The sequence below is a fragment of the Rhinolophus sinicus genome, chromosome 2 (assembly GCF_057876585.1).
Source record: "Rhinolophus sinicus isolate RSI-liver-muscle chromosome 2, RSI-T2T, whole genome shotgun sequence".
NCBI lineage: Eukaryota > Metazoa > Chordata > Mammalia > Chiroptera > Rhinolophidae > Rhinolophus > Rhinolophus sinicus.
The window spans coordinates 142,005,968-142,029,011 of NC_142502.1; the positions used below are offsets into that span (position 1 = coordinate 142,005,968).

Here is a 23,044-nt window from a genome sequence, read left to right on the forward strand (position 1 = left end):
AAGAAGAGGGGGAGGTATTCCTAGTGGTCCATTTGAATGTAAGCTCCTTGAGGGGAGGGACTTTTGTCATTGTTCTACCTGTAACACGCAGAAGATTTGGGATAACTTCTTTTTTACCTGGCACATAATGAGGACTCTGTAAATATTTACCAAATCGTGGGATTGTGGTGCTACTGTGGTGTGGATGGTCCAGTGCATGGCAGCTGAGGTGTGCCCATCACATTTCCTTTATGAAAGAATTTACCATTCAGTTGTAGAAGTGCAGTTGACTGGCAACCTCAAGCTGGTAGCGCCTTTAGGCTCTGCCTCAGCTCTTAAGCAGAAGCCATGATGTTGCCAATGGCTGAACATGGAGGTGGGGTACAATTGCCTGTCCCTTTCTGCCCAACATGGTCTCGTCTAAGAGGCACTCTTTGCTCTAGAGCTCACCATTGGGTTGGACAAGACCCTGTCAAATATCCATCATGGTCTGAGGCTTTCTGCCCTATCCTACTTCTTCCCTACTTCTCTCAAAGACCATCCCCATAAACCTCTTCTGTTCCTAACTCCATTTCCATGTTTGCTTCCTGAAGGACCCAAATGACAAAAGCTGCGACAAGTTGCCTTGAAGCCTCATTATCATTTTGGTCAGGATAAACTCTCAGGGTCTGATTTATTCTCAGTGATATTTCAGTCTTCCTACGCCTCAACAGTCTTCGTGGCAAGGTTATGTATCTAACTCTTCAAGGACAGTGCTCCAAAGTCTGTGGACTGGTGTCAGTCCATGAACTATTTGTTATTACCTGTCCACCATGAGATGAGTGCAGAAATCGAGAATAATCATTTAGAAACTTTAATGGCAATTCACCATTGCTGCAACAATCATGATTGGTGAACTGGTTTTCTTGAATAGGGTATGGATTAGTTTGGGTGTTGTTGAAATCACAGGGTGAGTTCCCGTTGTGTGAATTGTGCACTAGGACCAATATTGCACCTTGTGATATTTTAAAATTAGTTTGGTAATTGTGACGCTAACAATGTACAAAATCTGGAATTTATTGCTTTCAGCAAAAGTAATTTAATTTTAAAGATAACTTTAAAGGCTTATTGCTGGAATTGGCAACTGATGAAGGACTGAAGATGAATTTTGAAAATTCATCAGTTGTTTCGTTTTAGATAAAGGCTAAAAACGAATATTCTTACCTTGATGAAATTACTTAAAAAAACTCTTCTTCTAAATATTGTATGGCAGCTGTAATTGAATAAAAAATCCAAATAGCTCTTCTTCCATTGCCATCAATTTATCTCTGTGAGACTAATTTCTCTACTCTGGGTATAAAAACAAGGTTATCTTTAATTTGGCTAGATTAGAATAATAAACCAGAAGAAAGCTCATTTGCTACTTTAAAAACTTTAGGGAATGACATATGGGGTGTTCAAAGTTTTTTGCTAAGTTATAATTGTGGAATAATAAAAAGTTAGGCATGTAAAAAAGATGCTTAATCGCTTATACTACACTTTTAATGAACAATATAAACAATTTTTGTGATTTTTTTTTCCTTGTATGTTGGTTCTGATTGTGTTTACTGAAATGTAATTTTGTTTTTGAAACTAATAATTAAAAACCTGAGCTTGTATTTTGCCTATCTTTTCCCCCATTTTTCAAGTAACTCATTTTTACTGTATTTTACAAAAGCATCTCTTAGGGACGAATTGTAAAAATAATCTTTCACAAGGATAATTTCCACTACAGAAGCTGCTCTTTTGGAAAAGACTCATTTTGAGGGGTCCAATGGCAGTGTAGTTGGAACCAGGACCCCGGAATGAGATTCTGTGAAAGTAAAAACCTGAACAAAGCTTTAGTAACTAACATTTTTTCCTAGTTAAATACGCTCAACTTGTATTTGGAATGTTGAACAAATACAAAGTTAGGAAAAGGAGCCCAGCGCCTCGTTCCAAACGCCTCCATAACGTAGTCTATAAGCTCTTTAAATCACTGCCTTTGAGAGCGGAAGGAAAATAGAGGGGCGGGCTCAGCAGCGTGAGGTCATCACAGAGCGCCGCTCACGCCGTAGGCTGAGTCGGCGCCTCGTGACGTCACCGCCGGCCGACTGCTTTCCGGGAGACAGGAGTGGAAAGGCAGTGAGGTATTTTTCAAAGCTGGGGTTTGACTTTTTCTCATGCTTCTGCAGAAGTCCGCTTTCCTTGTGATGGGGTCCCTCTTTCATTCTCTGGCTGGCTGTGAGGAGCGAGGCCAGGCCTCGTAGCCTTCCGCTTTCCCACCTGAGCGTTGGGGCCAGCCTTGTTGCAGGACCCCCCCCCCCCCCCCCCTTCACTTGCCCTGTGGCTGCTTGCAGGTTTTGGCTTACCTGGCTGGGCACCTCACGTCTCTGTTAGTCTGGCCTTGGCGCTTTTTCTTCGCTCCTTAGTTCCGCCTCTCAGATCCTGGAAGGCGGAAAATTTGAAAGCACATGTCTTTACAGTTAATTTTCAGCTGCCTTCAAGCCATGTTTAAAACGGAAGGCCAAAGGGAAAGATGTAGACGAGTGACTTTCCTATGTCATCCACTTTTATCGATTACATCCATGATCACGAACTTCCTGCAGTTGCTATATTAGCCCACCTGTGATGGTGGGCTGATTTCGACCTTCAGTCGCAATCTGCAGTGGATAATCTCAAGAAAGTAGTTTTACTTTATGGCCCAGGAAAGTTTACTTTATGGCCCAGCGTGATTCAAACTTCTGTTCGCTGTTTGAAAAGATCTTTAATGGCTTCCCGTTTGTTGACTGCAATTCAGTTTGGCTTGATAAAGATGCATCTGCCCCAATGAATGTTTGCTATCCACTTGTTAACATTTGGACTATGTGACTGTCAGAACTGAGACTTAACCGTATGTTGACTTTGGATCTGAAAATAACCAGATAATCGCTGTTGAAATTCATAGAACTGTTTGTGATTGTTTGAAATGATAGTACTCGTTGTTGAAAGATAAAATAATGACAGCATGAACAATGGTTTTTCCTCTTCTTTTCCATTTTCTTAAATAACTTAAAATAATTTTCAATTACAATATTAGTTTCAGTTCAACATAGTGATTAGACATTTGTATAATTTACGAAGTGATCACTCAGATAAATCCGTTACCCATCTGACACTATACATAGTTATTAAAATATTATTGACTGTATTCCTTATGCTGTTCTTTACATCCCCATGACTATTTTGTAACTACCAATTTGTATTTCTTAATCCCTTCTCCTTTTTCATTCACCCCTAACCCCCCTCCCAGCTGGCAACCATCAAAATGTTCTCTGTATCTATACATTTGGACAACGGTTTTTCAACATAATCACAAAAAATTTTTCAGTCAAAGTTGTTACAATTTCCTGCAAATAGCTGTGTTGTATATATTATAATTCAGAGGTGATAGTTTCTCAACTGCTGTTAACTTTTTAAATGACTCTTAACATCTGTTAGCTACTCTTTCCAAATAGTTGACCCTTCAAGTATGGCTCTAAATAGTTCACATTGGATTAGGGTATTTGATCATTTTATTATTAATATATTGAGTGCTAATTGAGCCAGTCACTGTTCCAATAGCTTTACCTGTATTATTCTTTTTTTTAATTTATTTTTTTTATTGGGAATATTGGAGAACAGTGTGTTTCTCCAGGGCCCATCAGCTCCAAGTCGTTGTCCTTCAATCTAGTTGTGGAGGATGCAGCCCACCATCCCATGCGGGAATTGAACTTGCAACATTTTGTTAAGACCTTGTGCTCTAACCAAGTGAGCCATCTGGCTGCCTCTATTATTCATTTAATGTCAAAAGAGTCCTAGGTACTATTATAATTATTTTAGAGATGAGAAAATATAATAAATTCCATGGATTTTGGAAAGTAATTTTGCTGCTTTATATTTATAATTTGGAAAACACTTCAAATTAAACATTAGAATTAAACAATAGAAGTAAATTCATTATAATCTGATGTAATTATTCGTTTCAATCTTTAGCAATCTTTACAAGTTGTATTTTATTCTATCATCAGACTGGGATAAATTTGTTTTTAGAGGTTAACAGCTTTACAACGAGGAAATCTATCTTTTCTCAGAGATTTTACTGTAAGTCTGAAGGAGAATTACAGGTGACACTAACATGGACTGTCTGCCAAAGACAGCAGTATTTACTGATTGTTATTGTTGTATGTACATTTCAGTATTATATTCTAAGATAATGCAGTGCAAAAAAAGGCATTACAGTAATAGAATTCTGGTTGCAACATCTACAGATGTCTCTCTAGTTCCAAAAAGAATTATATGTTGGATTTGTTATCTAGCTTAGTACATAATTACGTGTAACTCTACTTGGCATAGGGATGGAAACAGACCCAGAACGTACATTATCATATGTTTTTCTATTTGATCTATGTGATGACTCTAATATTTATGTCTAAACTAATCCGATATTAAGATTCTCCAAAATTTGGTTCTAGTTTACTTTCATTGGTTTTAGTCAGTTAACAAATAGTGAACTAAGTAGCTAATATGTTGTAAGATATTGTGTTAGTCATGTGAAGATACAAATGTCATGCAACATTAATCTTGCCTTGAAGGAATAGCCTAGTGGGTAAATAGCCAGTGGAAAGTTCTGAACAGAGGAATGATATGATCTGATTCAGATTTTTAACAGGTCATTCTGGCTGCCTGAAGAACAGATTGCTGGAGATAGGGTAGTTTCGTGAAAGCCAGGACACTTACTAGGAAGTTGTTGTGATAATTCAGATGAGATGATAGTGGCTTCACCGGGTGAAAAGAAGTGAATGTGGTGAGTAGCAGTTCAATTTTGGATGTATTTTGAAGGTAAAGCTAACAGATTTGCTTATGGATTGAATGTGGGTTGTAAGAGTTAAGATGATTGTCAAGGTTTGGGGCCTGAGCAACCAGAAGGGTGAAATTGTTATTAACTGAGAAGTGGAACACTATGGGAGGAACAGATTTGTGGGGGAAGATTAGGAGTTCAGTTCTGACACGTTAAGTTTGAGATGTTTGTTAGTCATCCAAGTGGAGATGTTGAGTAGGCAGTTGAGTCTGTTAAGTCTGGAATTCCGTGGGGACGTCATTGCTGGGAAAGAACATTTGGGAGTTGTCAGTGAAAAGATGGTATTTAAAATCTCAAAACTGGAAGCAGTCACCAAAAGAGTGAATGTAAACAGAAAAGACAAGCAGTAGGAGACCTGAGTCCTTAGGCATTTTAGCCATCATAGGTTTGGGGAGATGAAGACCCAGCAAAAAAGACGTAAGGAACAGCTAGTAAGGAAAAAGGACAATTTTGAGAGTCTAAAGTGGAATTCAGGGTGAAGTGGTGTGTTCTATTTTGTCAAATACAGTTGATGGATCAAGTAAAATGAGGATTGACACCCTTGGATTTATCAAGATACACAAGAAGGAGTATTATTGATGGATACACAAGTATGATAACTATGGAAAACCTTGGGAGCAAAGAAGAAGAGACTACTTTTGTTTAGATGATATGGGAGCTTTTATGGAGGAGGGGGCACTTGTGGGTTTAAAGGATTAACAAGTTTCACTAGGACCAAAATACAGGGGAGAAGGGTGGGCAGGGGTATTCCAATCAGAGGGAAAAATCCTCACTTCTCTCCCAGTCAGTTGTTTTAAAGATGCTTTTGCATGTCGTTATCTTCCCTCTGTGCCCACCATCCAGTTCCTCCTGGGTAACCATTCTTGTTCCAGGCCTATTGAACACTGCTGAAGACATTCACAGAAGACACAAATTATTGCTACCCAATCTCAGTTGGGTCATCTCTCAGTTGCCTGACCTTAATTGGGTCCTTGCTTGGTTGCCTGATAATTCCTTTACTTATCCCTACTCTCTTCCTTTTTCCGTGGAGAAGGCTGATTGGAAAATAATTGATTCATTTGCAATACGATGTTGGAGGAGAGCTCTATGGATCCCTTGGACCGCCAGGAAGACAAACAAGTGGGTCCTAGAGCAAATTAAGTGTGAAACATCATTGGAGGCAAAAATGACAAAACTGAAGCTGTCCTACTTCAGGCACATCATGAGAATGCAGGGTTCTTTGGAAGAGACAATAATTTAGGGAAAAACAGGAGGCAGCAGGAAACGACCAAATATGAGATGGAATGACTCCATAAAAAGCCATAGGCATGAGTCCACGGGAGCTGAGCCTGGCACTTGAGGACAGGACAGTGTGGGCATCACTCATTCATAGGGTCTCCAGGAGTTGGAGCCTTTAAGAAAACTTAACACGCATATACAAGTATGCCTCCACACTCATATATCTTTTTTCTTTAAAAGAAATGGGATGTATTATGTATGGTGTTCTTCAATTTTTGTTCACTTTAATATATCTAAGGAATCTAAGCTCTACTTTATACTTGTTCACTGCTGCAGAGTTTTTCATTGAATGAGTATATCATAATTTATTTAACTAGTCCTTATTAATGGATACATAGGTTTCCTGCTTTAAAGTTTCAGTGTTTTAAAGAGTGTTGCAGTGGATGTCATTGAACATTATCTTGTATGAAAATACACATTTCGAGAAGTAAAATTTCTGGGTCAAAGAATTTGTACATTTATAATTTTGAAGCATAGTGTCAAATTGCCCCACAAAAATGCTCACTTTACTCACAGTTAATAGTGAATGAGAGGCTGTTTCTCCTCACCTTTGACCATACTAGGTACTATCAATCTTTTTAATTTTTGCTTGTTTGACATGAAAAATGGCATCTTGTTTCATTGATTTATGTTTCTTTAATTATGAATAAGATCGAGTAACTTTATGCTTATTGGACATCTGGATTCCTTTATTTGTGAACTGCAGATTTTCTTTGTTCATTTTTCTTTTGGGTTGTATGGTGTTTTTTTAATTTGTTCGTTTTTCGTTAAATTGATTTTAGAAGCTCCTTTTGTCTGTCTTTATGTTGCATGTATTTTTCCCTAGTTTTTCCCTTGACTTTAAACTTGGTTTGTTAATTTTCTCGTGCATACATCTTTATAAGGGCCAGGTAAAGATACAAGACATCACCATTTTTCTTTTTTAAGAAGGAAATTTGTTACATTCTTAATTAGACACCCTTGAATGTCAGACTTTGTTGGAAATGTTAGTAAGACAAACTTCATTTGAAGTCATAGGCTCTGTCTTGTTTTCATGAATTTTGTTCAGCAGTTGTCACCAAAGTGGTAGTACCCAGTAACCTATCTTCCCACTCACCCCAACTATATTTGGAATGAGATAAGATATAATAGAACTGCTTAAGTATTCTAGACTATACTTTTATTGACTTGTTCCCCAATTTATGAGCTGAGTCATATTCTAAAAGTTAATTTGTGAGTTAGCTATCTAATTTCACTATAGAAACAATATACACAGATTTTATAAAAATCTTTGCTCTCAAAGTGTAATTAATCCATGAAGACTAACTTTGCTTTTTAAAAGCGATTTCAAGATGTTATATATTTTACCCCTATGTATTTTAGTATTCATCTTTAAATTATAGGGATATTTTCAGATCTAAATCCTATAATGTTATTTTCATAGATGAAAAATTATCAGTAATTTCTTGGTGTTATCTAATACCCAATCCATATTTAGATTTTTTTTCTCTCAAAAGTATCTTTTTACACTTGTGTATCTGACCAAGGTCTCTACATTACATTTGGTTGTTATATCTTGTAAGTCTCCTTAATCTCTTCTTCTACCTCTCCTCCCTTTTTACAATTTTTTTTTCTTTATGCCATTTACTTGTTACAGAAGCCAGGCCAGTTGTCCTACAGAGTATTTCTCATTTCAGATTTGTCTGTTTTCTTTCTGGCGGTGTTAACTTGTTTCTCTATCCTCCATATTTCCTGTGAAATGGAAGTTGGCTCTAAAAGCTCAGTTAGATTCAGATTCAACGTTTTGGGGGAGTTGGAAATGCTACACAGATGGTGCTGGGTACATCATATTGCTTCACACGAGGAGGTTCATAACATGTGTTTGTCCAACATGTAGTGATTGAAGATACGAGTAGAACCATGTATTTAGGTGTTGTCACTCTCACCCCTCTTAAAACTTCCGTCATACTTTTATCTGTTTGTGATCTTTGCCTAAATCTATAACTTCATGGGGGCTGCAAAATGGTATTTTGAAAAAAAAATGTCATTTCCTCCACATCTGTGAGCTGTAATTTGAAGTCTAGTTTTGTTACTTGGGAACCTGACAATCAGGAATAACAAAGCTGTTGTAGGAAAATGCTGTCAGAACGTCAACTTGGGATCCCAGGAGTGCACCTTTCTTTGCTGTAGTGCTGGTGGCTTAAAGGAGAGTCATGGTCTCGTGAGGGGCCGTCCTGGCTAGGCGGCAGCCCCCAGATATTCAGTGAAAACCATGCTAGCTGTTGGCTCTAAAGGCAGATGTCATTAACATCCACAATCAGTTGACTTTAAATTAAGGAGATTATTCTAGATAAACTGGGTGGGTGGGACTGACACAATCAGTTGAAAGGCTTTAGAAGCTGAGCTGAGACTTCCCTGACACGAGAAATTTCAGCTCTGAAAAGCAGCTTCAGCTGGTAGCCAGGAGTTTTCCAGCATGCCCTTCCTTCAAGGCCCACCTTGCAGATTTCAGAATTGCTTTGCCAGACCACAAGTGTGTGAAACAGTTTCTGGTAATCTCTTCATATATACCTCCTGCTGGTTCTGCTGCTCTGGTTGAACCCTGGCTGGTACCCAGAGCAACTCCTCTGACTCTCCTGTTCTCTGACAAAATGGGGTGAGGAGCGGTTGTGAGAGTCAGAGGACCTACTTTGTTGAGGGCAACCATATCATGGATTGCTCAGACTGGGAATTCTGGGGGAGAAATGGGGAGCTGAGCAGAGGGCAGGCTAAAACAACAGGTTTAAACTGGGGCTGTCCTGGGCAAATTGAGACAGAATCATTCTATGTGTCAGCCACTGGTGTGTCACCAGTATAACGCAGCTCCCTCATGGAGTGGACAGTCAAAGGGAAGTCAAGTAGATCAACAGATGGTACCAGATAGTGTTTTAAGTGACACGGCAGCTTGTAGTTGCGTTTATTCAGACAGATGGGAGGGTGGTACTCAGAGGGTGAAAGATTAGAGTGACTGAGCATGGCACGTTTGGAAAACTGCCGTCACAGCTATAACTTCAGGACTGGAAGAGGGGAGCCATGAAAGCTAAGGTTCATCAGACAAGCAAGGGCCACATCATAAGGGCCTTGGCACCCATCCTATAAGGGGTTTGGAAATCATATTCAAAGTGGTGGGGAACGATTGCAGCATTTTATGCAGGGCTGTACCATGGCCAGACTATCTCTATAGAAAAATCATTTTGTAGCATTCTAAAATTGAGAGTGGAGAAAAATTGACAGTAGGAAGACTACTCAGGCTCTCGAAATAATCTAGTCAGTGAGAGGGGGGGAAGCTTGTGGTGTAAGGAGATAGGCAGCGATACTGACAAGAATGAATGGATTTGGGGTCTGAGGAAGGAGTGCGGTTACTCCCAGGTTCCTGGCTGGACTGACCTCCCTGAAGTAGAGAATTGAAGGGAGGAGGTAGGGGCATGAGTTCAGTTCTGTGTGTGATGCTGTGCACCCCTCTTCTTCTGTGGGTACTATGGCTTCCATACCAGTGAGAGGAGCCGAGCAGAAATGACACCCTGCAGGGATTACTGGGCAGGGTTTCCCCACCTCTGCCCCTTAGTTGCAGTCAGATCTTCCTGAAGGATGAAGAGAAGCACATTTTCTCCTGTCCTCTTCCATGTTTCCACCTCTGCAGCTTTAGAAGGAGTAGGTGGAGGGGTGAGGGATACCTACAGAACCCCGGAGGGGAGTGAGAAGCAAAGGTGGGTGAGTTCTTTTCTAGTTTCTCTTCTTTGGACATTTTACTGGGTACTACCTTGGGCACATTATTGGAATTCACTGTGGCTCGGTTTCTTGTTTGTAGGAACAGGTGAGTTAATTTGTTTGGTGTGCTAACATAGCACCTGGCTCTAGGCGGTGGTGTTCCAATGCTCATACCAGACAGTCGCTGGTTCACCCTGGGGTCCCAGTAACAAAGGGAACTGGGGGAAGTTTCTGCAGCTCCCTCCCAAACTTTTCCTGAAGAAGGAACCAATATTCGGGAATTGTGTATATAAAATGTTAGAAGAAATCATTTGAATTAGGGGGGAATTTCTGATAATGGAAGAATGTGTATATTTTAGTCTGCCTTGCCTTTATTTTTTTGTTAGGTAAATGGCAAGTGGTTCAGTTCAGAGTTAATGAGGGTAATTATTCTTACTTACTGCCTCACTGTCAGTGTTCACCCTAACCCATTTTAACAATAAATAACTACTTGTTTATTGGGGCTTAGGGACAGGGAATAATTGCAGCAAAAATCCCCGTTATGATTCTAGAGAGGGAAAATATTTTCTAATAGAAAAATTGGATGAAAAAATTTACATTTAAATAAAGACCTTTTTGTGTTTTTTATACTTGCAGTATTTGTTAAAAGCCAAAGTACTTTACTAAAATATGCCTTTTTAAAGTTCGTGATTATTTTTATTACAAATTTAATACATGCTTTTTGAAATAAAATTTAATAAAGAATAAAGAGTTTAAGAAATGAGTCTGCTTTCATCCGACTCCCTAATTCCTGGCCCTTCTCAGAGAGAATGTCTATTTTTTATGTCTCTTTCCAGATCTTGTTCTACATATCTACAGATACAGGTTTAAAAAACACACAAATGGCAAATATTACACACATTGTGCTATATACAATATTCTATGACTTTTTTCCAGCTGTTTTCCAATTGATGAATGTTTAGACTATTTCTAGTATTTTGTTATACTCGTAGTGTATTTTTTCACCGTGTTTATTGACTGCCAGGTAGTGCTAGTGAACAAAACGCAAAAATTCCTGCTCTCATCAGGTAGTTGTCTTTGGAGGTGGACAGACAATAAACGAATGAAATAAATATGTCAGATGCTATTGAGGGTTGTAAGGTAGAGAAAGAGATAGGGAGTGCAGGGTGTGATGGGCAGGGTGGGCATTTTAAATAGGGTGGTCAGGAAAGGTTTACCAGTAGATGACAAGTAAAGCTCTGGCAGGTAAAGTAAAGGTCTGAAGCTATTGGGGTGGTGGGGGGACATTAGTACAAAGGCCCTGAGGAAGGGGCACGCCTCATCTGATGTGAGCGGAGCAGATGCCTTTGAGTCAGGAGGGACTGAGCGAGGGGAGGAGTGGGAGGCAACCAAGAGGGCAGGTTGTGGTGGGTTCATAGGGCATTGTAAAGACTGTCTTTTACTCTGTGTGAGGGGGCAGGCCTTTGGAAGTTTCCTAGTGGAGGTATGACATAATCTGACTTAGATTTTGAATAACCACTCATTTTCTTTCTAATAAACTTCGGTCAGAAACAAAGGAGGCCATTTAGGAGGCTATTGCAACAATAGAGGCAAGGCACAAAGATGGCTTGGCCTGGCTTGGACCAGGGTGGCAGCTGTAGAGGTGATAGGATGAAGTTCGATTCTGAATATGTTGTAAAGATAGGGTGAGAGAGGAGTCAAGGACCACTCCGACATTTTAGGGCTGAACAACTGGAAAGGCGGAGTTAACCATGAAATGAGATGGGGAAGATTACAGCCAGCAAGATTAGGAATTTGGTTTTGGGCACTTTCTGCTAGAGAATCTATTAATGTTCAGTCACAGGTATTGAGTACCGGGTTGTAAACGTAAATTTGGAGTTCAGTGGGGTGGGCAGGGCTGGGATACAAACTTGGAGATACAAACTGAGTTTATTATAATTTAAAGCACTGAGCTCACCTAGGGAGTAAATTAGAAGAAAAGAGAATCAAGGACAGACAGCCCTTGGAGCATTTCAGGGGTAAGAGGCTGAGGATGTGAGAAGGATGCAGTGAAGGAGACCAAGAAATCATCCGGTGAGGTGGGAGGGAAACGGAGAAAATGTGATGCCCTAGAAACCAAATGAAGGGAGTCAAGGATGTTAAATGATGAGAACTGAAACTTGACCATTGAATTTAACAATGTGGCTGTGGGTGACCTTGAAAAAAGCAATTTTGAGTGAGAAATAGGAGACCTGTTTGTAGTAGATTGAAGAAAGAATGGAGAGAAATTGGGACTGTTAGTGTAAGCAACTCTTTTGAGGAGTTTGTTCTAAAATGGGGCTTTAGCTGTAGTGGGATATGAAGTCAAGATGTTTCTTTTGTTTCTTGTCTAAGATGGAAAAATGAAATGTTTTGAGCTTTATAGATAATGATCCAGCAGAGGGAAAAATTGATGCAAGATAAAGTGGAGGAAATGCAAAGAGTTTGAGGACTTCATTTTGATACATTTTTATGCGTGTGTGCGATTTCTTTAGACCAGAGGATTTCCTGAGTTAAGGGGCATGTGCATTTAAAAAATCTGTACCAATTTATATTCTATCTTTAGTGTATATACCCTTGCTAGCATTGAACTTTGATAATCTTTAAAATTATTGCCAATCTGATGGGTTATGTCTTCATCATTTTAATTTGTTTTATGCTTTGTAGGAACTCTGTATAATCTAAGCCTTTGTTATATTTTGGCAAATATTTTCTCCCAGGCTGTTTCTTTTAACTTTGCTTATGCTATACTTTTACTATATAGATGTTTTTTTTTCCAGTTTTTATGTAAAGTCTGTCAGCCATTTCCTTTTATAGCATTTGGGTTTCATTTTGGGTTATATAAATATTTTATATAATCTTTTAATATGTTTATTCTTTTAAATTCATCTGGAGCTTTTGTGTATGTTATGAAATAGGTATCGTAAGTTTTCCATCTTTTTCTGTGTTCTTAACCAGTTAAATACCATAGGAATTAACTATTTCTTGGGTTTGGAAGAAATAACCTATAATATCTTCTAGGCTTGGCTATTTTTGGAGGATAGATGTTTTGATTTATTTTCAGTTTTTTCCCCCTATGGTAATAATGTATTTATTTGGTTTGTGTACTTCTTTTTAGGTTAGTTTTAATAATTGATTTTTTTCCCCCAGCACCTTATTCTTTTTATTCATATTTTCAAATTTATTGATTTAAGATTTTACAAAAAGAGAAGAAATAATGAGTCTATATTTGCACTGTGTCCGTTGCACTTGCACCTTTATCTGGGCAGCAGATGCTGGAGCAGTCTTTTCACAGCTCTAGAAATTGGGTTAGCTGTTTTCAGCCCGCATGGCCCAGCTCTTACTGCCCTTCATTTTTGGGTTATTTATTTCTAGATTCTCCTCTTTTGTTTGTAAGGGATTGCAGGCTCCTTGGCTGTGTTTCTTATTGGTCTGATCCTGTTTGCTCTTTAGCTTGCAAAAATTTCTACTGTTGAGGTGTACTGATGGGTATGTGCCCCTCTTGGCTTCCAGCATTACTATGGACTTATTTTTACATTTCTTCTGTCATTTTTGGAGAGACTTTTGGGAAGAATGGGAGGCAAATACGGATTTCCAGTCAGCCTTTTGAAATAGGAAGTCACCATTCTTTCCTGTGTGGTTTTCTTTTATTACAGTTCTTTGTTTAATTGCTAGTTGCACAGTAGTTGGATAGTAACTTTGCAGCACGACTAGTGATAGTCAGGTGGACTTCACTTTTTTTTTTAAATGAACCCAGATGTCTCAGTGGAATACATATACTCATTGAATAGAAATGTTGATATATTGTGACTAAATATTCAAATAGAACTTTTTAAACTTAAATGACATAGTCGTAACATTTAGAATTATAAGGGTCTTTACAGATCATTAGACCAACTGCCTGATTTTATGGATGAGGTATTTGAGGCGCAGGGAGATTCAGTGATTTATGTCAGGTGACAAAGTCAGTGATCGAGCAAGATGCAAAGCCCAAGTCTTTTTCCTTCAATTTTGTTGTGCTATTTGCTATTGTACACTTTCTTGCTGTTCTCCTTAACTATGTAATGAAATAGTTATTTTCAGCTATTAAAAGTTTTTAAACCTAAAGATGGTACATATGGCTTAGAATTGCTTCTGAAATTTGGTCTTAGATACCATCAGAAATACATTGATGTGGATTTTGCTTTTTCTCACGTTGATATTACATATTATGATATAAATGTGAATTTTAAAAGGATGGGCTGTCAAGGTATGCTCTAGCCTAAATGAAAACCATATAGTTTATTTCTCCCAAGTTTCTTCTTTTCTGTTTTTATGTGATTTGTTGACTCTTTGAATTTTATTAATATTTTAAATAAGCTTAAGGAATATATATAAATATAAATGTAGGCTTGAAAATGATTTTAGTGATAAAGAATCACGAGATATTTTAGATCTAGGATTTCCCATTTTTTAATTTAATATACCATGCTGCTAGATCAACGCCTAAATTTAGAAGGGCTAAAATATATAAGTTTTTCAAAAAGAAGAGCTTTGCTTATCATTTTTTTCAGCAAGCATTAGGGGATATACTTACCACACTTTCATTGCTTTGCTTGGTCTTTAACTTCAACAGAAAGTTTTTTAAATGTCGGATTTTGATTGTTGCTACTCCATGTTTGGTAGTCATGTCTTTAGTTCTTGAAAAGCATGGAGAACCTGATGTATGTATTGTTAGTGAACTTGGGTGGCTCTGTCTCCCCCATCCCCCAATTGTTCCCTGGCAACTTAAGAAGAGGGCAAATTTGAATGTAGTTGCTCTAGAATTATATTCTAAGAGTTGTTTAATTATTTTCAGGTTTTAACTCTTTTAGCACTTTTGAAATATATGATATGACCTATTGATTTTTTTTTGTAAACTGAAGAGCCGTCTATCTCCAGTATGAATTCTAAGAATTTACTTTTTTTCCAGTTGTTCATAATGGCAGCAGAGGAAATTAATGAAGACTATCCAACAGAAATTCATGAGTATTTATCAACATTTGAGAATTCTATTGGTGCCGTAGATGAGATGCTGAAGACCATGATGTCTGTTTCTAGAAATGAGTTGTTGCAGAAGGTACTTCAAAAAACATAATTTCTAAAAATGAAATTCATAAAACCAAGTGCTGTGGTAGGAAACATAGAAGAAGAAATAGATTAATGATATATGCTCCTTTCCCCTTTTATTTAAATTTTATAAGTGTTTAGGTATTTTTAGGGGAAAAATACAAAACAATTTTAGGAAATACCTCTTAACTATATTTTTATTTTGACTGTATTTGGTTTTGAAAAAAAAAGGAGCACTCACAGTATTCTTTTTGACAGACTCTATCATTGGCCTTTTAAGTATTACAATGATGTTATCAGGGTTTCTGGAAAGCCTATAGGACAAAAAGAGTAAATTGACTTTGACAGTCGAAAACAAATCTCATTATGTTTTTTCTGTCTTTGGTAGTGCCTAAGCATTTTAGCCTGCTTCTTATACATAAATGCATCATGTACCATGTTTATATTGATAAATTACTTTTGACATACAAAGCCCAGATCGTAACTCCTGAAATTAAAATAATTCAAAAGAATGTTTCTTGGATTATACACATTCCTCGTCTAACTAAAGATGGTACCCTGAATTGAAAATTTGTGGGGAAAAATCACGGGTTAACAAAACTTCTTTTGCAAATTATTTCCAGATTATTTGGTTATTGGATTATAGGAAGTGAAAAAAACATTTCTTTGATACATTGAGCCTGGTGAAAGTTTAAAATATTACGTGATGGTGCTGAAAGTTTTTATTTCTTTCTCTCTTTTAATAGTTGGACCCACTTGAACAAGCAAAAGTGGATTTAGTTTCTGCTTACACATTAAATTCAATGTTCTGGGGTATGTATATCACTTTGGAGTTAATCAGAAAGCAAATTATTTATTGTGGCAAAGGTGATTTATTTTTTAAATGCTAGCCATTTATATACAATTATACTTTATGACAACTTTAATAGTCAGATATTTATTTCTCTTAAATCAGAATACCACATACCTGTGAGCCACACATACATTTATTATTACATAGCAGTTGAATAATATAAGATTTAATCTATCTCTTGTGTGACTTTTTCAGTGAGTAACTAGAGTTTCTTTAATGAATGTTCTTAATTAACATACACACCATTTTATTTCATGAAATCTTTCTCTTGTAGTTTACTTGGCAACTCAGGGAGTTAATCCTAAGGAACATCCAGTAAAGCAGGAATTGGTAAGATTACAGTGGATTTCCTTTTACTTTGCATGTTTGTTTGTTGTAGTATTCCTGAAGTTCGTCACAGTGCCTTTATCACACTAATTGTGGAGGACAAAATTATTTAGAGTTGAAATTATAAAAGTGAGTCAGATTTCATCATGTGTTTAGTTTTTCTTTTTCTTACCTTTGTCAGAGAATTGGTGTTCCATATGGAATACCAATTACATAAATCTCTGGTTGGGAAAATGTTACGATTCTAGTAATTATTTATAACTTCCATATTATTTTTCCTATAAATTCTTGAAATCCTGTTCATCTCTACAACTGCCTTTAACAAAAAAAAAAAAAAAAAAAATCTCTTACACAATTCTTAAAAGTATATTCTAGTTGATTTACTAGCAAAGACGGGAAAGTTTCTCCCCCACCTTTTCAATTCTTCCATTAATTCATTTTCTCAGCAGTAAAGAATCCAGTTCAGCAACAAAGCTAAAAGCTTTTTTGGCACCAGTTGTATGTGTACTGTCCAGTAATTCCGCATTAGTGACATATTTACAACCTGTAATAAATCTTCGAGGTTTGTCTTTGTATTCCATTTAGATGTATAAGTACAGTATATAAGGTCTGGTATCTTAGAGATTTGCTGACTTCAAAAATTAAATTAAATCATTCAATTTGGAAGAGAAAAAATTGAAATCAAACTTATGGTAACCTCCTCGACCTGGCTTTATGAATAAGAATATTAATATATTTATTTGTGTTTATAAAATATAAGGTAAATATATATGTGAAATATACTTGACACTGTATTATTGTTCTCAAGTCTTATGTTACATACAACCTTGGAAGTACTTGGTCATTTATTTTTTAAAAAATGGGTAAACCAGATCTGTTTTCTTCATTTTGTTAATGTGTAGACTAAGACTTCTTTTAAAGTTCTTGGGGGAAAAATACATTTATTTTTAAATACAGAAATTGTGAAGAATACTTAAAGCAAAAGTATAAAACAATGTAATATACAGATTTTGATTTGAGCAGTGATACTGACTTTAAATCCTAAGAAGTATGCATTGTGTCATCTGTTTTCAACTTTCTAATACGTATGGACTTTACATTTATAAAATTTCTCTTTTTTCCTTTAACACAAAGTTATTTGGAGTATTTTAATAGTTGGTTCTGTCTTTGGAAAAGGATAAATCAACTGTCTTCTTTCTCCCTCAGAACTCATTTTATGGAGGAGTACATTCATATTCTGGACAAGGGTTGACAAATAAAAAGCATACATAAGCCTATTCTCATTTTCTGACCTTGTGACAGACATCACTAATTGATCACAGAATTAGTGTGTGAGAGATCCATCGTGAATAGGGAAAGGCTTTGAAAATAGTCAATTTATTCATACAAATATTTGAGTGTCTGTTAGGAGCCAGGCATTTCCAAGTGAGGTGATTCCTCAGTAATTAAAGCCGGTAAATATCCCTGCCCTGTGGCAGACACCAGGCTATCTAGTGGAGGGAGACGAATGATTAATATAAACAAACAAATGATACATCTATGAACATATAGTATGTTAGAAAGTATATGTTACGGGAAAAAAAATGTAAACATAGCACATGGTGGGGAGATTGGCGTGCTTGGATAGGATGCCACGTTAAATGGTAATGGCACGGCCTGTTCACAGGGTGAACATTTCAACTGACAGGAAGGAGTGGGGAGTGGCTGTGGGTCTTGGACAAAGGTCATTTGAGGCAGGGCTGGAGTGGGTGTGTTTTGTGAGGGCTTTGGCTTTTGCTCTGGGAGAAATGGGTGGCCTTGAGAGGGTTTTGAGCAGGGTTGTCAGTCTTTTACAATAAAAGACTTCTAAGGTTCTGCAATTTTTGTGTATGTTTATATAGCTATTTTGATTATTTTAATGAAACTTGCTTTTAAGCAGTGATCAATCATTTACTGTGCTATTTTATGGCTCTCATCACCTTTATTTCTCCAATTGAAGTATAGAATAGCTCTTTATTCTGATTAATGGCCTCAGAAGATTTTAATGGTATGGCAACCTATTATGTTTCTCACCTTGTTAAGTCTGATTAGAACTGTATATGTCATTAGGAAATATGTGCTTATCAATCACGGTTATGAAATTGAATAAAAGATCTTGCATTTGCATTCTGCTTATTTTAATTGTGTCACTAGAAGGTAACATAAAATAAATAAATCCTGCCTCATCCATTTCCTGTTTAGAAAAATTTTAAGAGAGTTTAATTTATATGTTGCAAGTATATGCGAGCTCTCTTTTAGATGGTAGACTTCAGGTAAATAAGAGTTAATATGTGGATTTAGGTTAATGCTAAATTAAAGAATGTATAACCACATATAAACAGTTCAATGTTTATCTTTGTAGTGATATCTTAGTATAGTTCTCCCTCTTTGGAAACACTGAGAACACTTCTGAAATGACTTTTTAATGTCCGTATACCCCCAGACTATGAACTCTAGAAGGGCATGGAGCAAGTTTATCCTATTCCCTTGAATTTACTAGCTCCACTCAACAGGCAATAAATACCTATCTATTGAGTTTAACTGAGGTATAGTATAATAAAGTTAGTGGTGGTGAGCAGCTTAATAAATCTATCGCCTTCTTTTTTTGTTTTGTCTTTAAGGAAAGAATCAGAGTATACATGAACAGAGTCAAGGAAATCACAGACAAGAAAAAGGCTGGCAAGCTGGACAAAGGTGCAGCTTCAAGATTTGTAAAAAATGCCCTCTGGGAACCAAAACCTAAAAATGCATCCAAAGCTGCCAATAAAGGAAAAAGTAAAAATTAACATTTTGGTTTTGATGTGCGCGTGTTCAAAAAGTACATCATTTTTATTGTTTTACACAAAAAAGGTGATGATTATGTGGCAATGAAAAGTTTAGATGTATTCCTTATTGAGTTCATATATAAAGTTTACAGTTAAATTTGTAATGCTAAATACTTTTTTCCCCCAGAAAGATTAAGTTATCTTTATTGATTTTCCTATAGAGTACTATGAAGTTTTTTAACATTGTGGTATGTTTTATATTTATAGTCTATCATGTCTCTTGACAGGACTTTTATTTTCTTATGTAGGTCAATCTTTCAAGTACCATTTTATAAGCAACTATGAAATTTAAGTTAAATGTTCTTTGTAAACATTTGTCTATTTTAAATGAATAATGACTTTATGAAGTATGCTGTCTGAAGGCTGAAGTTATAAATACATCTGTTTTCACTGTATATAAGAAAAAATGAAATGACTGAATGTCCTTTTTTTTTTCTGTGTCGTTACTTCATGTTTTCATGATTTTGGGAATTGCTTCTTTTGATATTTGAAGTGTGAATTTAAGACTTTAAGGTTATACTTTTATTCTTGGCACTTTTGCCTCTGTGTCCCATTTAAAGTAAAATATATTCTCATTAATTTTAGATGGGAAATGAGGTTGTGTATTGATGGCTGAATTTTGGCATAATGGCTATATCCTGTCAATAAAGGCTGTAAATGTTGTGGAGCTGACCTGTTTATTTTTCTCTTTTGATTAAACTTGCCCTTGAAATTAAGAAGATAGGTTTTAGAAGTCAGTAGGAATATAGACATTCATGAGTTTTTGTCGTTGATGCTTAGTGCCCACAGTTCTCTTGGTCTCACTTTTCAGATTGTTTGATCACATGTGTTTTGAGGCTCTATCAAGTGCACACAAGTTGTTTTGGAACAACTTTCTATGTTATATGCTGCCACTTAAGCAGAGGACAAATCCAAATGAGATTACGTTGTGTTTATATTCTGATTTTTCTAATATTTGTCACAGAATTCTGTGTATTAAAATTATTTTTTATGTCTAACCCATGAATTTTAATTATATTCCCTCAGTGCTTTCACTCTTTGAATCCACATCATTATATGTAGGAATGCCAAGAACAGTAAAGTACTTTAATTTTTGAAAAAAGAAGTTGTTAAAATTTTCTGTGTGATTAATTCTCCATAAGTAACCTTGAATAAATGGCTTTCTTGATTTATGGTAGTATATATTGGAAACGGTCTTAAAATGTAATGGATTTTGTGAAGCATGTTGAACTCTTTCTATGACACATGAAGAGGAAGTCACTGATAAATGCAGAAAGTCTTCTGGCTCAGATGTCAGATAGTTTTTGAAGTGGAAGAACATTTATAGTTATTTACTGTTTTTTCACCTTCATTCTCTCAAAAAAATTTTTTTTTTAAAGTAACTTTATGGGAGAGTTAAAGTTATTCAAATCAAGTGTAGTGTACATGTAGCCTTATTTATTGCAAAGAAACTTTAAACTTGCATTTCTGTTTGTTTTCTAATTTCAGAAATAAAAAATTAAAAATGTCATAGTTACAGAATATCATTAGCCAAATTATTAGTTTGTGAAAGTCCAACTCTATTTTGTTAAATTGGAGATTCTTAGGTAAATAAGCCTTTCACTGTTTATTAGTAGAAATAAAAAACAGTTTGAGTGTATTCCATTTTATTATATATAATTTTAAATACTTAGCACATAATAAGGAGCTGAATGGTAGTAGTGCACTGGGTTGTTTATTTCTTGTTTATTCACTTCACAAATATTTAATGACATTTATGTTGTCAAATACTGAGCTAGTTTCCAAATAAAACAACTCCAGCCTTTATTCTATTTTTATAAAGTGTTATGAAAAAAGTCTTTTTGTTCAATTCGGTTTTTCAGAGTTCCTGGAAAATTTATGACAAATTGTGCTCATTAACGTTAGTTAGAACCATAGAGGGTGAGGGGTTGATCTATTTGACTACGGTGCAGTTATTAACATAGTTTGTTCCAAATGACAGTCTGCTCTAAGTTTAGATGTTAATTACACCTTTTATTAATCTCTTTGGGAATTAACAAGTTGGAGAGGTTATAGCTATAGATATTTTTAAGGTTGGAATTATAGACTATTAATCTAATACTAAATAATGAGATTTTGTCTTTTAATATTATTTTAAGTACAATTTTCTTGTTCATAGTTGCAGGATGGGAATTCATTTTAGTAAAGTAGAATATGTTAAGAGGAAAATTGAAGCTTGAATTATGGTTCCTGGAATTAGGAGGTTATGGCGAGTTGATTGGTTTTTAAGATACCCTGCAGATTAAAAAATTGTTCTACTTAGCTATTAGAAATGGATTGGCATTATTTCTAAATAAGGCTTTGAAATTTTGCTACAAATGTAGGAAATGCTTCAAAAACGGACAGTGGATTGATATAGATACTTTTTTTCTTGAGTAAGTCATTGAAGAAAAAGATGCTTTAAGAATCACTGAGTTATGATACAGTTAAACTATAATTTTATGCAAAAAATTATCAGAAATTCTGGCTTTACAAAGTGACATTACCTGAGAAAGATTTGAACAGTGATTCTGACCCCCGTGTAATAGCTAAAGTTTAGTATATAAAGAGAAGAAAAAGAAACGCTGGCGTCTCATTTTTTCCCTTCAGAGCATAATTAGTAAACTTGCTCAGATAAATTCAATGGCTCTTTTACCGAATGACCTTGGTAGCAACCTATGTTATATAAACGTGATCTGAATGTACTTGACTGAAAAAAAAATCCTTTCCCCTGTATCATGGTCTAAAAATCTTTAGTTTTGGAAATCTAAACCATATTTTGTTTATTTTATGTATTAGCATTTTATAGTTGTCATTATCAATTATGTTAGGGGGAAAGTATATAGGGCTTTCTAATAGAATTTTGTAGATTTGTTCTGCTTGATTAATTTGCTATTATATTGCCTGTGAGCAGGATTTCAAGAAAATGATTTGAATGTTTTTGGTTTGCAGATTCATTTTCTTATCAGAGTGAGCTGTCATAGACCGCTCTTTGGAGTAGCCACCCTCTGATTCAATGTGCCCTTTTAAAGTGTTTATTTTATGGCATAAGTTTTAATATAGCCTGGAATATTAGTAAAACTATCCAGAAAAGGAGATAGCTATAGTGATATCTGCAATTGTGGTTTAATTTTCATTCTGTGCCCCTACCCCCAACCCCACCCCACAAGGCCAAAACCAAAACTGCCCTCATTCTCTATTGCTCGTCTGTTCATAAAAGGTTGAAAAACGAAGCTGCCCCCGTCCCTTGAAGTTTAGCAAATGTATCATGGCAGAATAACTGCATGCAAGATGTCAATTTTGTAAAGTGATATATTTCCGACAGTATACAAAATTTGATGGTGGGAAAAATAAGACTTTATAAATGAAACATTTAAGAGACTCTTTTTATTATTTGCTTCCAGTTTAGTGTTGCCTTTCAGGCACACCATTTCAGTTTGGCAGCTACAATAAATGACTGAAGGAAATTGAAGATGATAATTCAACATTTCAAGATGCTTCTGCTGAAATGAATGTAGACCTACCCAGGGCTTGAATTTAAAGTTTATAGTAATACAGTATTTTAAAGCCAAGTACCCAGGAAATTCATGGTGATATGATTTGAATGAGATGATTAGGAGAAATAGAAAAGGATACCTTCAGTTCCTTGTTACGTATGCATTACCTATTGAGAGGCTCTGTTGAAAATGTTACTGTAAAAAGCATAGAGGCTTGTTACACACAATTTGTTAGAGTATACAATTCATCTTGGACCTTCTCCAAAAAGGTTTAAGTGTTAAAATAACGAGAATTGTTATAACAAGGAATCGCCTCTGATTTAGTGCTGTCGCAATGGATTGCCTATAGACCATGTTGTAATGTATCTGGCTGATAGTTTCATTTAGTGATCTTTGCTCCCTCAAATAATGCATTCCTTGACTGACTTAAATAGAAATCATTTACTACCCTATTTATGACACTTTATTATTTTTCCCTTAAGAAAGAAATCATTATTAAAGGATATACCCTATGTAATAGTTTCTGGGTTTTGTGTGTTTT

At 36.0% G+C, this 23,044-nt stretch overlaps 1 protein-coding gene across 3 annotated transcripts in view; it reads left to right on the forward strand.

Annotated features, from left to right (window-relative positions):
- Positions 1-19,655, forward strand: part of C1D (C1D nuclear receptor corepressor) — a 44,354-nt gene extending 24,699 nt beyond the window's left edge. Inside the window, exons 1-5 of one of the 3 annotated variants that reach the window (XM_019718201.3) lie at positions 2,027-2,126; positions 14,829-14,975; positions 15,712-15,778; positions 16,093-16,148; positions 18,785-19,655. In XM_019718201.3, coding sequence (XP_019573760.1) covers positions 14,838-14,975; positions 15,712-15,778; positions 16,093-16,148; positions 18,785-18,949 — 426 coding nt within the window. In that variant the 5' untranslated portion in view covers positions 2,027-2,126; positions 14,829-14,837 and the 3' untranslated portion in view covers positions 18,950-19,655. Of the gene's footprint in view, positions 1-2,026; positions 2,127-4,666; positions 4,802-14,828; positions 14,976-15,711; positions 15,779-16,092; positions 16,149-18,784 lie in introns of those variants that run through there. The other 2 variants (XM_019718208.3, XM_074332079.2) reach the window with 2 other exon arrangements.
- Positions 19,656-23,044: the final 3,389 nt, after the last annotated feature.